Source organism: Notolepis coatsorum (genome assembly GCF_963971535.1).
Source record: "Notolepis coatsorum genome assembly, chromosome: 12".
Classification (NCBI taxonomy): domain Eukaryota; kingdom Metazoa; phylum Chordata; class Actinopteri; order Aulopiformes; family Paralepididae; genus Notolepis; species Notolepis coatsorum.
The window spans coordinates 94,276,803-94,291,312 of record NC_140176.1 but is presented as its reverse complement, the minus strand read 5'-3'; the positions used below and the strand labels follow the sequence as shown (position 1 = coordinate 94,291,312).

Below are 14,510 nucleotides of genomic sequence, written 5' to 3'. Positions count from 1 at the left end.
CAGCCAAGCAGCCACACACACACACACACACACACACACACACACACACACACACACACACACACACACACACACACACACACACACGCACCCACACACGCACACACACTCACACACACACCGTTGTCGTCGACCAGAGCGGATGTCTGATCTCTTTATCCACTCCTCCTCTCCTTCTTCATCCCTCCATCCATCCTCCAGGGAGAAGGTGAGAACAAGAGGAAGGAATTAAAACGAGAGTCTCCAGCCGACTGATTTACAGCATCCACGTTATCCTCTCTCTCTATCTCTCTCTCTCTCTCTCTCTCTCTCTCTCTCTCTATCTCTCTCTCTCTCCCCCTCCTTCTTCCCCTCCGCTGCGCGCCCTGATGAATGGAGGGGGATCGGGCCAGTAGTCATGTAAACCTCTTGAACGAAGAGCAGGAGGAGGAGGAGGAGAACAGAGAAGAGTGAATGAGCGATGTCTTCGGCGTGAGAAATAAGAAGTGGTGGGCGGAGGAGGAGCAGGAGGACGAGGAGGAGGTGTGTGTGTGTGTGCAGGGGTCGGGGAGGTTGTTTGTGGCGTCCAGTCGGAGGCAGATGTGTCTCCTCCCCCGGTGATGAGCGGCAGTCGTTCGCTCAGCGGACCATGGAGTTCAACGCTTCATCCGTGTTCGGGCAACAACACAAAGGTAACGGCTGAGACCGGAGGGGGGGAGAGAGAGATGGAGAGAGAGGGAGAGAGAGAGAGAGAGAGAGAGAGACAGAGAGAGAGAGAGACAGAGAGGGAGAGAGAAGGATGTTGATGGTGGTGGTGTGTGTGGTAGTTATTGGAGGGGGGGGGGGGGGTTGAGGGAGGAGGAGGGGGGGTGTTGCTGCCTCTTTGTTTCCCTCCACTCAGCTGGAGCATGATGATGATGATGATGATGATGAGCGAAGAGAGACGTTTTTGTGTTGTTTTTTTCCCCACCCGTCGCGTGTGATTCCTGCTGTGATGCCTTTCTGTCAATCATCCCGACGGAGCCGCCTCCCACTCTTAACGAGAGAACTGTTGTGGGTCATGTGTGTGTGAATGAATGGGCTGAGAGGGTGGAGGTGTGTGTGTCTGTGTGTGTGTGAATGAATGGGCTGAGAAGGTGGAGGTGTGTGTCTGTGTGTGTCTGTGTGTCTGTGAGTGTGTGTGTGTGTGTGTGTGTGTGTGTGTGATGACCTGATGACCCCGAACACACACACACACACACACACACACACACACACACACACACATTATCTGTAAAGACATCATTCATGAATTCACTATAGGCTTCACGATAATCTGTTCCTGTACTATACTCTACAGATTGTAACACCTTAACACTTTGGGTGCCAAAAAAACGTCTTTTTACGTTTCTGGGTTGTTTTTCCTTTTTTTCTATATTTGTATTATCCATCCAGGGAGCCTGGTGTTACCATAGGGCAGTGCTTCTCAAACTTTTTCTGTCAGGCCCCCTTTGGCGGACCAAAATATTTTGCCCCCCCCCCCCCTCGCCCCAACAAAATAGTCATGAAATGGGCCATGTTTACATTTATTGAAATAACACCAATATCGTGACCTTTCAAATTGACAACACCTTCCCTCGCGAGAGCCACCTTGCCTCGCTGTGAAACAGCACTGCAGAATGGTCAGCTCCCATCTCCTCACACAGTGCAGAGAACAAGCGCGCTTTCAGGGGTCGGGTTTTGATGCAATTTACCACGTTTATAACTTCTGTCAAAACCTCATTCAGCTCAGGGCTAAGCTGTCTTGACGCTAGCGCCTCTCTGTGAATTTACAGTGCGTCCATTGCGCGTTTGGCGAGACCCCCTTGATGAGCGCCTGTAGCCCCCTCCTTTTCCCTGCCATGGCCTGCACACCGTCAGAGCAAAAGCCCACACAGTTCTCCCATTTCAGTCCATGTTCTGTCAGGTAACTGTCAATAATTTTGAAGAGCTCATCAGCTGTCGCTCTGTTTTTGACATATTTGCAAAACAGCAGATCTTCACTCAGTGACTCGGAATTTACAAAGCAAACATAGGAAATAAGCAAACAGTCTTTATTGCTGTCAGTCTTTGACAAGGCTCAACTTGGCCCTATATTTTGTTTTCAGAGCTGTCATGGAGATATGAGATATCATGCAATACTTGGTACTCAGCACCACACTCTGAAACTAGCTCTCCAGGTGGTATCAGATGAGATTTCAATGAGTTCTTCCAAGAGTTTGGATGGAGATGTGTCAGGAAGCTTTGTCTCAATGTTGTCTGTAAAGTATTTTTTTATCCAGAGTAACTTGGTGATCCTTTTCTGTGTTTTATTAAATAATGATTTTCAGATTTTGAGAAATGGTCAAACATATCCAAATATGGTATTTTCATGGAGAACAGTGCAGCTGCAACAGATAGCACTTTAGTGATAATTTTCTGTAATCCAATTTTTTTTATATTTTTTTTTTTTTTTTAATCTCAAGGCCCCCACTGTCATGCCTCTGCGCCCCACACTTTGAGAAACACTGCCATAGGGAATGAGTCTGAGATAGCGAAAGTGCAATACCAGCCGCATCCAGCTAGACAGCGGTATCGAGCACCCTTTGAAACCTTGTATCTTGGCTTGTGCGTCGATCTAATGTCTCCGGTCGTTTTTATTTTTTCGGGCAATGGGAACGGTTATAACGGTCGGATTGAGAAGAATCAAATGCTCCCGATGCGTGATGTGTGGTGGATTATGTTGGCGACACGATGGACATCAATACTTGGAATCGCGATCGGATAATTGGAATATTATTTTTGGGGTACATCCTAGTCAAGGTAAGGGCTATATGATATCAATCCTGCGTTGATCCAAAATTATCTCTTTTTTGCATCTTGACCGGAAGAAAGTCACTGTCAAATGACCATAGTATTGTATCCATAGCTATAATATAGAATATAGTTATAGCTCTACAAACAAGGTGACGGACTCCTATCTTTTAAAGCGTGGCAGTGCATAGATGGGGCCCGAAAAAGGCGTGGCACCCAATGTGTTAATCTGTCGTTTCCATTCTGGGTTTTGAATGAAGTAATATCGGTTGGACACATCGAGGCAGATAACAGAGAACCGTATTGAATCTGCACGAGCGACACCCCGCGCGTTACATAACCGCATGCATATCGAATCAATGGTGACATTGATACACCACTTTTTCCACCACTAGATATGCCTTCAATCAATTGTATATAGATTATGTAAAATGCTCACAAATGATAAATGAGCTCCTTAACCCTTTCACTGCCAAATGACAAAGGGTTAACCCTTTCACTACCACACTACAGAAGGTTAACCTTCTGTAGTGTGGTAGTGAAAGGGTTACAGTAAGTGACTTACACACCACACAAACATACTTATTACACGCACACACTGCTGCTATATACACTGTAGAATAATTTGTTTCTTTTATTATTTATCCACAGTTTTGTACCTTGTAAAAAAAAATAAGCAAATACCTTGAAGATTGTTGTATGTTGTTTACAAATCTACTAGGCTTGAGAAGCCAGGGAAAACAAGCATCTCACATTGTTCGGAGTGTATTTTAACGTTTTGTCGTGTGGCAGTGAAAGGGTTAATGACATGACAAAGAACTCCCTTTTTAAATTGAGAAAAAAAAGCGTGACACAGCAAATAAGACCCGTCGCTTGGATTGAGAGTTCATATTCCGAGAACACAGGAGGCTATAATAATAATAATAATAATAATAATGATGGTGATGTGCTGCCAAACAACTCAACGGTAAATGGACTGCGTTTTATATAACGGCTTTTATCCAAACAACTCATGCCTCGAATTCACACGTTCACTCACCCGTTCACTCACACGTTCACTCACCCGTTCACTCACACATTCACTCACCCGTTCACTCACATTCACATGTTCACTCACACATTCACTCGCACATTCACTCACCCATTCACTCACCCGTTCACTCACACATTCACTCACACATTCACTCACCCGTTCACTCACCCGTTCACTCACACGTTCACTCACGCGTTCACTCACACCCGTTCCTCTTACTTTGTTCTTACCTTGGATTCAGCAAAGTTTTCTTATTGTTGCTTTTTCCTCAGGCAAGAACAAATTATGTGGTCGAGAGCACTCTTACCGAAATAAGAAATTCTTACCCCAAAAAAATTAAAAATTAAAAAAGCCTACCATTGGTTAATTGCCCCCAAATACGACTTTAAAAATACAGAACTTTTCAATAATAATAATTATTATTATAACTTATTGCGTGCGTTCTGTCTGAAATGGATTATATATTGCTGTTAGAACAGTTATGCTCTGGCCTCCCAGGCCATTGATTTATTGAAGATTTTATTAACAGATTGCAGAATGGGTACAATACAGTACAGCTCAATACACACACTTGTTAAGGGGAGGCAGACCAGAGAAAGACTTTCATCTTGTTTACATCAGGGTCCCCCATTTTCAATTCATAATGACATTTATGACATACACAACATACAGATATACAGATATATCATGACATTTATGACATGACATACAGATATGCAGTACTGTATACATAGCATAGAACGCATATTTAGAGATTGTCTATATCAGTGGTTCCCAAACTTCTGTTTTATGCAGACCACTAGATTGTTATCAAGAACATTTGCGGACCATCTCGTATGCAAACAGTAAAACATAAATAAATAAACAACTGACTTAAACCCAGTAATACACGAGACCCTCTTCTTGGACCAAGTAGGTTTTGTCGATAATCCAATGTACAGTTACCCCCACCCGCCTACCCACCCCCCCCCCCCCCCACCCCACCCCACCCCACCCCACCCACCCAACCACCTCCAATGTACAGTTCCCCCCCCCCACCTACCCAACCCCCCCCCCCACCACCTCCAATGTACAGTTTCTACATCAAATGTATATACTCTCTTTTTTTTTTAACTCTTTTTTATCACAAACAGTACTGTATTTGTAAATCTGGTATGTCATAAATATATAGATGTAGCAGTACTGTCTATCTGTATGTCATGTATGTCATATATGTTATGATGAATTGAAAATGGGGGACCCTGATGTAAACAAGACGAAAGTCTTTCTCTGGTCTCCATCCCCTTAACAATTGTGTGTATTGAGCTGTACTGTATTGTACCCATTCTGCAATCTGTTAATACAATTTTCAATCAATCAATCAATCAAGACCCGCGTCGCGGGCACTGCGTTCCGTTCTCAGAATGGATTTGAGAGAGATGTGTCATCCACTGCCAGTCATCAGGCTATATGCGGAGATATTCAGACTCTAGATCTATTTGCAGAGCCAGATGAGTGGCAACCTGTGCGATTGGCTCTTGACAATGCACAGTCGTTCAGTATTGACAAAGCCTACAGTACTTTGCTGGAACGATTCATTTTGCACGTACTGTATACAGTACATGTGTATACGCGCACTGTGGGAGGTGGCCAGAAGTGCGCAACTAGCCAACTACTATTATATTACTATATTAATACAGTATATTCCACTATATAGCTATAGGTGCTGTATGATGACAATACATTTGATTCCTATCTAATTTTGATCCATCGCAAAGCGCTCCAGCGATTGAATGCGGCCGGGGGATCCAATGCAGACCCACGGCTCTCGTATTTTAATGAGCCCGCGAGGCGTGTCTCTGTATGCAAATGACTTGCGCGAGAACGCGCATCCAGTTTAGAATGAGTGGGATTCACCATTCAAAAAACCTGGGTAAGAACAGATTTGGACTTTAAGAATGGCTTGATGAATGTGGCGGTGGCTTTTCTTATTGTTCTCTTAACAGACAGGTAAGCAAGAATATAAGAAAAATAATAAGAGAGTATTGTTGAATGAGGCCCAATGGATGGGCCATTGACCTTCGGGACCTACAGTATAACCACTGAGGTTTCATTTAGGTTCAGACCTGTGTTGGCAACAATAAAACGTAACCCTAATTTGGGTGTCGAGGTTCAACTTTACATTTCATGGCTGCACAAATCAGTGCCCCGTTCATTATCTATAGAGCAGGCACAGACTTCACATTCAGGCATATTTAGGAGTTCTTTCTCTGATTTCGGCGAGATGCATGTTCACAAACATTTACTGAATTGATTTCTACAACTAGCCGAGTTGTATTCACCATCATCAGTTGTAACTAGGGGTGTAACGGTACACAAAAACCACGGTACGGTACGTACCTCGGTTTTGAAGTCAAGGTTCGGTACGGTTTTCGGTACAGTGGGGGAAAGTTTGGCTTTCCATGTTCCACTCAGGGGTGATGTAGTGTGGAGTAACTACTTGTAGGGCTGTCAACGAATATTCTATATTGAAATTAATAATCGACTTGTAAAATAAAATAATAAAAATAATAATAATTATATTAGATTGTGAAAAAAACAGCCCCCGGTGGGCGGTCGTTAGTGGTTAACATACCGTTGTATTCGTTCGGTACACTACACAGCCGTTCGGTACGGTACGGTACACACTGAAACTTGTTCGGTACGGATACGTGTACCTTTACACCCCTAGTTGTAGCCTAGTTGTATTCACCATCATCTACTGTGTGCCATCAGTTGTAGCCTAGTTGTATTCACCATCATCTACTGTGTGCCATCAGTTGTAGCCTAGTTGTATTCACCATCATCAGTTGTAGCCTAGTTGTATTCACCATCATCAGTTGTAGCCTAGTTGTATTCACCATCATCAGTTGTAACCTAGTTGTATTCACCATCATCAGTTGTAGCCTAGTTGTATTCACCATCATCAGTTGTAGCCTAGTTGTATTCACCATCATCAGTTGTAACCTAGTTGTATTCACCATCATCAGTTGTAGCCTAGTTGTATTCACCATCATCAGTTGTAGCCTAGTTGTATTCACCATCATCAGTTGTAACCTAGTTGTATTCACCATCATCAGTTGTAGCCTAGTTGTATTCACCATCATCTACTATGTGCCATCAGTTGTAACCTAGTTGTATTCACCATCATCAGTTGTAACCTAGTTGTATTCTCCATCATCTACACTAAACAAATAAAAAATAAATGTTCATGGGAAATGCACTGTATTATTTTACAGATTACCTTTGTTTTTCTACTTTAAGTGTGAATGCAATAAAAACACAGTAAATTACCTTTTATCAAAATATTAGCCGTTAAATAAAGGTTGTAATCTGTAAATGTATTTAATTTGACAGTAAGTATTTGGCAACCGTTGCTGCCTGCCATTTACAGTTTTTTTACAGTCTTCTTTTTTTACAGTGTGCTGTGTTTCTGCCTCTCTCTCTCGCAGACTCAGCGGAGGAGGTGGACCTGAACGTTGTTTACCAAGCAGCTGCTAACGGCGACGTCAACACATTAACAGCCACGATACGGGAGGATCCGTCCATCCTGGAGTCCTGTGATGGAGAAGGTAAAACACTGATGATGATGTGTCGTGTGATGGAGAAGGTAAAACACTGATGATGATGTGTCCTGTGATGGAGAAGGTAAAACACTGTGATGATGTGTCCTGTGATGGAGAAGGTAAAACACTGTGATGATGTGTCCTGTGATGGAGAAGGTAAAACACTGTGATGATGTGTCCTGTGATGGAGAAGGTAAAACACTGTGATGATGTGTCCTGTGATGGAGAAGGTAAAACACTGTGATGATGTGTCCTGTGATGGAGAAGGTAAAACACTGTGATGATGTGTCCTGTGATGGAGAAGGTAAAACACTGTGATGATGTGTCCTGTGATGGAGAAGGTAAAACACTGTGATGATGTGTCCTGTGATGGAGAAGGTAAAACACTGTGATGATGTGTCCTGTGATGGAGAAGGTAAAACACTGTGATGATGTGTCCTGTGATGGAGAAGGTAAAACACTGTGATGATGTGTCGTGTGATGGAGAAGGTAAAACACTGATGATGATGTGTCCTGTGGTGGAGAAGGTAAAACACTGTGATGATGTGTCCTGTGATGGAGAAGGTAAAACACTGTGATGATGTGTCCTGTGATGGAGAAGGTAAAACACTGATGATCGTGGTGGTGGTTCGACCTGATCTGAGGACAGGAAACCAAAGCGGTCAGCCTAGGTGTAAAAGAGGAAAGGTGTTAACGATTCAACCCAGCAGCAATTACATTTGATTCCAATTATTTAGGCAAAGATTCGAATCTTATACATTTTGAGAATGGTTCAATTTGATTTAAAGGGGAACTATCTTATAAATGGCCCTTTCTAGGGGTTTGCATTGTTTTCTAGCAATGTGGGGTTGTACCAACACTGTCTAGGTCTCAAATGAAATTTTTGGCGCATTCCTCCAGTTCAGATGAGACAAAATCCTCCCCCACTGAACCAAGCCATTCTGATTTGACTCGCTCGCTGACGTGAATAGGCACTGATCTGCCACCGCCCGCCCACAATCAACTGTGATACATTTATATGAGCAGCGAGTGGAAATAATGCGGAAGCGGTTATTTAGCAGAGACCTTCAGCTGTTCACACACACACACACACACACACACCAGGTCTGTAGTCAGAGGGGACTGTGTAGTCCCAAACAGGAGGTCTGCTTTTAGTCAGACAGCCTTTTCCGTGAGAGCAGCCCACACCTGGAACAGTCTGCCAACACGGCTCAGGGAGTATCAAAGTTACATCTCATTTAAAACTAACTTAAAATCATGGTTGAGAGATGGTCAAGTGTGCAACCATTTTAACTGAGGGGTTGTATTTTAATGTATTTATTTGTATGTATTTTAGGGTATTGTAACCTATACTGATTCCTACTGTGTTTTAATTATTGTACTATGTTTTTTAACTGGGGGGTTGTATTTTAATGTATTTATTTGTATGTATTTTAGTGTATTGTAACCTATACTGATTCCTACTGTGTTTTAATTATTGTACTATGTTTTAATTATTGTTGTGCTCATGTCACCTGCCCCAGAGACTACAGTTGAAAATTAGCCAACTTGGCTAAACTGGCATATTTACAGTCAAATGTTCCTTAATATACACTGTCTCTGTATTTTAAACCAATAAATACAAATACAACACACACACACACATTTAGAATATTGTATTTATGTCCACATAAAAACAAGGTTTAAAGGACACAAATATTAACAGTGCGCTTGTACATTGTGGGATTATTCGGATACAATCGTGCCACAGTGGCAATCAAAGTTACAGACTCACACGGATGATGAACCTGACAATCAACACACAGCTCATGGGTACAGATAGCAGCGTCTTCTCCAAATTGCCCGGCTGCCAATAATTGCTGACACTGAGCAATATTTAGCTAATTGTTTGGCTCTTCTCTTCGGAAGACCGGCCAACTGAAGGCCTCTAACACCCAACTTATGGACATGACCCAGGCTTCCAAATATGAAGACTAAAAGTTTACAGTTGTAGCCGAGTTGTGAAATGGTATGGTCTAACAGTTGATATTTTAACATTTTGGTTGTAAATGCTTCCTCTAGACTGTAGTCAAACGTGCAACCAACTTCCAGGATGAGAACCTCTCTGTTATTCTCATTAACAATAACAACATCGGGGGTGTTTGCTGAAATGTCAGAGAACAGTGAATTGTCCCTACACAGATTGAGCATATATGGCTTCACACTGGTGTGTTTATACAGCTTATATGTTGCAGGTGACCCGAGTGTGGAACTGACACTGTCTGCAATCAGGTTCACGATCCTATCATGCCTACAAATGTAGAGCCCTTTGTATGCATGACAGCCATTGAGTATGTGAGACATGGTTTCTGTTGTCTGTTCGTGACCGTGGTGTATGCAGTGTGGGCTATGACTGCCAGGGAACCAGATGGAAAGGTTGAGCATTGATGGTAAAACCTGTAGCCTAGCGTTTAAAGTAAAAATGATGATGCTCTCATCAATAGCTACATTTTTTAAAACTGCGTGCGAGACAGAGTGGTCAGCGGCAGGGAGACAAGCAAGCTTCCCTTGCAGTTTAAGCTCAGTCCAGTGTCACACACACACACACACACACACACACACACACACACACACACACACACACACACACACACACACATCGTGAATCAACCAGAGAACTATATAAAACGGGTGGGAAGGTAATGGGACTGGGAGGAGGCTCTCTCTCTCTCTCTCTCTCGCTCTCTCTTTCTCTCTCTCTCTCTCTCGCTCGCTCGTTCTCTCTCTCGCTCTCTCTCGTAGTATCAGCACTCGCTTGTATCACCATCAACCTGTTGCAAAATATCATAGCGCATGCTCCCACGCGTATAATATGTGCAGTGATACAGGTGTAAAGACAGTATGGTAGTAGTCATACTGGCCAGCAGCGTAACTAGTAAGAGTAGGATATGTACTACAGATATAGATATAGTATCCACAGATATGTAGAAGGACTGAGAATCACATTATCTGAAATAGAAAAAGCATTAACCCTAACTAACCTTACTGTCATGCACTTGTAAACTAACCTACACTGTAGCACTCAACACTTTGATGAACATTGTTACTCAGCTGATAGAGTTGTGCCCTTCCTGATGACTTGTCGTACAGAACTTGTAAGTCGCTTTGGATAAAAGCGTCAGCTAAATGACTAAATGTAAATGTATTCCGATCCGTGCAATAATATTCGCGCGGTATATATTGTCATTTGAAACAAGTTACCAATGCATTGTCCCCTGGGATTATGCCCCCCCCCCCCCCCCCCCCCCGCGGCAAAATTAATTAGTCCCTCTCTATCTCTCTCTCTCCCCCAAAAGGTATCTGCCAGTGCAGTGCAGTGGGTGACTTTCACTCAAAGCGCATTGCGAGTATGGGCGGAGCCCAGCCAAAAACAGCTTGGAATCTTGAAGTGATGCCGAGCGGATCCCCTAATGATACAGAACGTTAGGTTATGACTATAACCAAGTTCTGTTAATTAGGGGTGACGCTCGGCATCACTCATGCACTCCCTCGCGTACGTGCACGCGCACTGAATAAATTCCACAAATGTACCTTTAATACCAGTATTCGTCTGACCACACCCCTCGTTAGCTTACCTTCATAAGCAGGTGTGTGGTCACCTGCTCTCCTCCTTCCCAAGCTTTCACCACAAGGTGAGGTCAAGGGCTGCAGCGGCGTCGGATGCCGAGCGTCACCCCTAATTAACAGAACTTGGTTATAGTCATAACCTAACGTTCTGTATCATTAGGGGATCCGCTCGGCATCACTCATGCACATAGGGAGGCCGAGCGGAGCCACCGGCCGACAAATACACCCCGCTGAAGGCCCCCCACAACCATCAGAACAGGGAGGGCCGAGCCCCCCCGACCTCCCCTAATGGAGGGCACCCCCCCTATTAGAGGTTTCCCGGGAGGGCGACGGACCCGACCGTGCGAAGAGGCACTCAAGCAACTCAACGCACAGGGTGAGCAGACCGTGGCTTGACCCCACGACTACACACACGCACAACCCGCATGCCACCCGGGAACGAACGGAGGGAACAACCTCGTTACTGCTCCCAGAATCACGTGGTCAAGGGTAAACCCAACCCGTGGCAAGGCCGTAGCAGCGGAGCGCGAAGGAAGACCCAGACCCACCAAAGGGACTGGACCCCCTGGAACGGGGGCCCGGAGAAGTCCATGATGCCAGCATCAAGACCCCACCAGGTGGGCACTTAGTGACCCCGCCCCCCACATCGCCAGCGTATTCGGACAAAGGCCCCTCAGCCGAGCGGGCCCTGTCCCCCCAATAGTACACCGCCTGGCACACTGACCCTGCAGAACAGGCAGTCAGCATGGCCGTAAGCACACAAAAAAGGATAACCAACGGAAGCAGGCAGCGCACCGGGGAAAAGACCAGGCAACAGGCTGTTAACCCGAGCCTGGAGCTGCGGACGAGACAGGCGCCAGAGGGGACAGCTGAACACAGCCGCCCCGGCGGAAGGGGCGCATGCTGGCGTTGTTGCATGACCAAGCCTCCATTTAAAAAACCCCACCCAGAGGGGTGGAGGCAGAGAAGGCTGACACGATTGGCAGTCATCATGAACGTGCAGGGGCACCCTCAACCGGTTAACTCGGGAGTTGACACTGCCCTAACACACCAGAGAACCAACCACCCAGTCGTTACCCTATGCGGTGGTTGGTCCCATAACCCCCCAGGAAAAAACTCCAAAACACACCTGCGGCACTGCCGCAGTAACCGTGTTCCAGTTTCCAACAGGGTTATCCCGGGCCTATGGGTCAACGAAAACATTACTTCGGACCGGGCCCGGTGATACGGGGAGCACAGGGTCCCCCGAGGAGGTCAAAGACCACTCCAACAGGCCCCTCTTCGCCACGCGTAAGAGAAGAGCGCAAAAATGGAAAACCAGCCCCAACACCCCATACTTGGTATTCCCAGGAGGTCACCCAACCAAGTACTAACCAAGACCAACCTGCGTGGCGGCCGAGAGCCGACGAGATCGGGCGTGTACAGGTTGGTACGGCCGTAAGCCATTACGACAGTGTAGAATACAATGTACCCAACAAGGGTTCCATAGCGCTTAACCCTGCGACACCCGGACCGACCTAGCAGTTTTTCCCCTGAAAAAAGCCCAAGTCCCTCAGGGTACCAGAACAGCAGATCTGCATCCCCGGCGGACAACGGGTTTAACTGATCCGGACCAGCGTGACCAGAACCAGTCCCGTGCCCTAACCACGCCGACATGCCCACTCCAGAATGTCGATCTAAAACATGAAAAGAGGGCGCCACCCAGACGGTCCCCATTTGGACCGTGCTCAGTGGCCCACCCCAAGGGCGTGAGACCCCTCTACCTATGTTCTGATCTATTCCGTTAACATCCCCCAGATATGAACGAGAATCCATCGAGACAACCTAGTAAACTGGCGCTCGGAAGAGACAAAACTCCATCCCAGTTGCCCTATAAAAACGCTGTTTTAACAAGCAACCAAGGCGCACTTAACCCCTGTGTGATTCAAGTTTCAAGTTTCAAGTTTCTTTAATAGTTGTCATACAGAAGTACAGAATACTTTTGTACAAAATGCTTCTTACTGTTGCGCTCCAGAGACTGTGCAAGACAAGATAAGTATGAAATAAAAACATAGTAAAATTAGAAGTAAAAAAAAGAGGTCACAGTGTTCAGTTTATCAGTGTACTAATATACAATACTATATAGTGCAAGGCAGAAATGGAGAAATGGGACGAGGTGCAATTTAGGTACAATTCACAGTAGGTGTACGAGTTGTAGTGCAAATCCTTTATCAATAAATATAAAGTGTAAGTGTGTTTGTGTGATCTAAAGTGTGGAGAGTGGGTGCTGCAGTGTGTTGTTTGTTTGAGTGAGTGTGTGCGTGTGGGTGTGTGTGCTGTGTGCATTTGATGGTTGTTGCATAGTGATTATTGTTCGTTTAGCGATTATTGTTCGTTTAGCAGCCTGATGGCCTGGGGATAGAAGCTTCTTCTGAGTCTTTCTGTGCTCGCCTTAAGACTCCGGTATCGCTTGCCTGACCGCAGCAGTTCAAAGAGGCAGTTGTTCGGGTGGCTCGAGTCCTTAATAATTCTCTTAGCCTTCCCCTTGCACCGCTTGTTGTAAATGTTCTGGAGGGTGGGAAGCCCCCCTCCAATTGTGCGTTCGGCTGAACGTGTCACTCTTTGTAGTCTGCTACGGTCTTGTGCAGTGCTATTCCCAAACCAGGAGGTGATGTTGCCGGTCAGGATGCTCTCTATTGTACATGAGTAGAAGTTCCTAAGGATCTTCTGACTGACTTGTAACTTCCTTAGGCGCCTGAGGAAGTAGAGGCGTTGTCGTGCCTTCTTCACAACACTGTCAATGTGTGTGGTCCATGTCAAGTCCTCGGATATGTGGGCTCCGAGGTACTTGAAACTGTTCACTCTCTCAACCGGTGCCCCGTCGATGCTGAGGGGGCTGTAGTCCTTGACCCCCGACCTCCTGAAGTCCACAATCATCTCTTTTGTTTTGCTGACGTTCAGGGAGAGGCAGTTCTCCTGACACCACTGTGACAGGTTCTCTACCTCTTCCAGGTAGGCCCTTTCGTCGTTGGCAGAGATCAGGCCCACCACTACTGTGTCATCAGCAAATTTGATGATGGTGTTGTTGTTCCGCTGTGCTACGCAGTCATGTGTGTACAGGGAGTAGAGGAGGGGGCTCAGAACACAGCCCTGGGGGGCTTCTATGTTGAGCGTGATGGATGAGGAGGTGCAGTTGCCGGCTCTTACCACCTGGGGTCTGCCCGTCAGGAAGTCCAAGACCCACTGGCACAGGTCATAGTTCAAGCCCAGGTCCCTGAGCTTGGCTATGAGTTTGGAGGGGACTATGGTATTGAATGCTGAGCTGTAGTCGATGAACAGCATTCTCACATAGTTCCCCTGCCTCTTGTCCAGGTGTGATGCTGCTGTGTGCAGCACATGGGCTATGGCGTCCTCTGTGGACCTGTTGGGGCGATATGCAAATTGCAGAGGGTCCAGGTTGATGGGGAGGGAGGAACAGATGTAGCCCTTCACTAGCTTCTCAAAGCATTTCATGGCTA

General features: G+C 45.7%; 1 protein-coding gene across 1 annotated transcript in view; it reads left to right on the top strand.

Annotated features, from left to right (window-relative positions):
• Positions 1 to 628: 628 nt before the first annotated feature.
• The window catches only part of ankrd55 (ankyrin repeat domain 55), a gene marked incomplete at both ends in the record, with an annotated part of 106,567 nt that continues 92,685 nt past the window's right edge, over positions 629 to 14,510 (top strand). Inside the window, 2 exons of the mRNA XM_084325945.1 lie at positions 629 to 671; positions 7,294 to 7,413. Of these exons, the coding sequence (XP_084182071.1) occupies positions 629 to 671; positions 7,294 to 7,413 (163 nt within the window). The remainder of the gene's footprint in view (positions 672 to 7,293; positions 7,414 to 14,510) is intronic.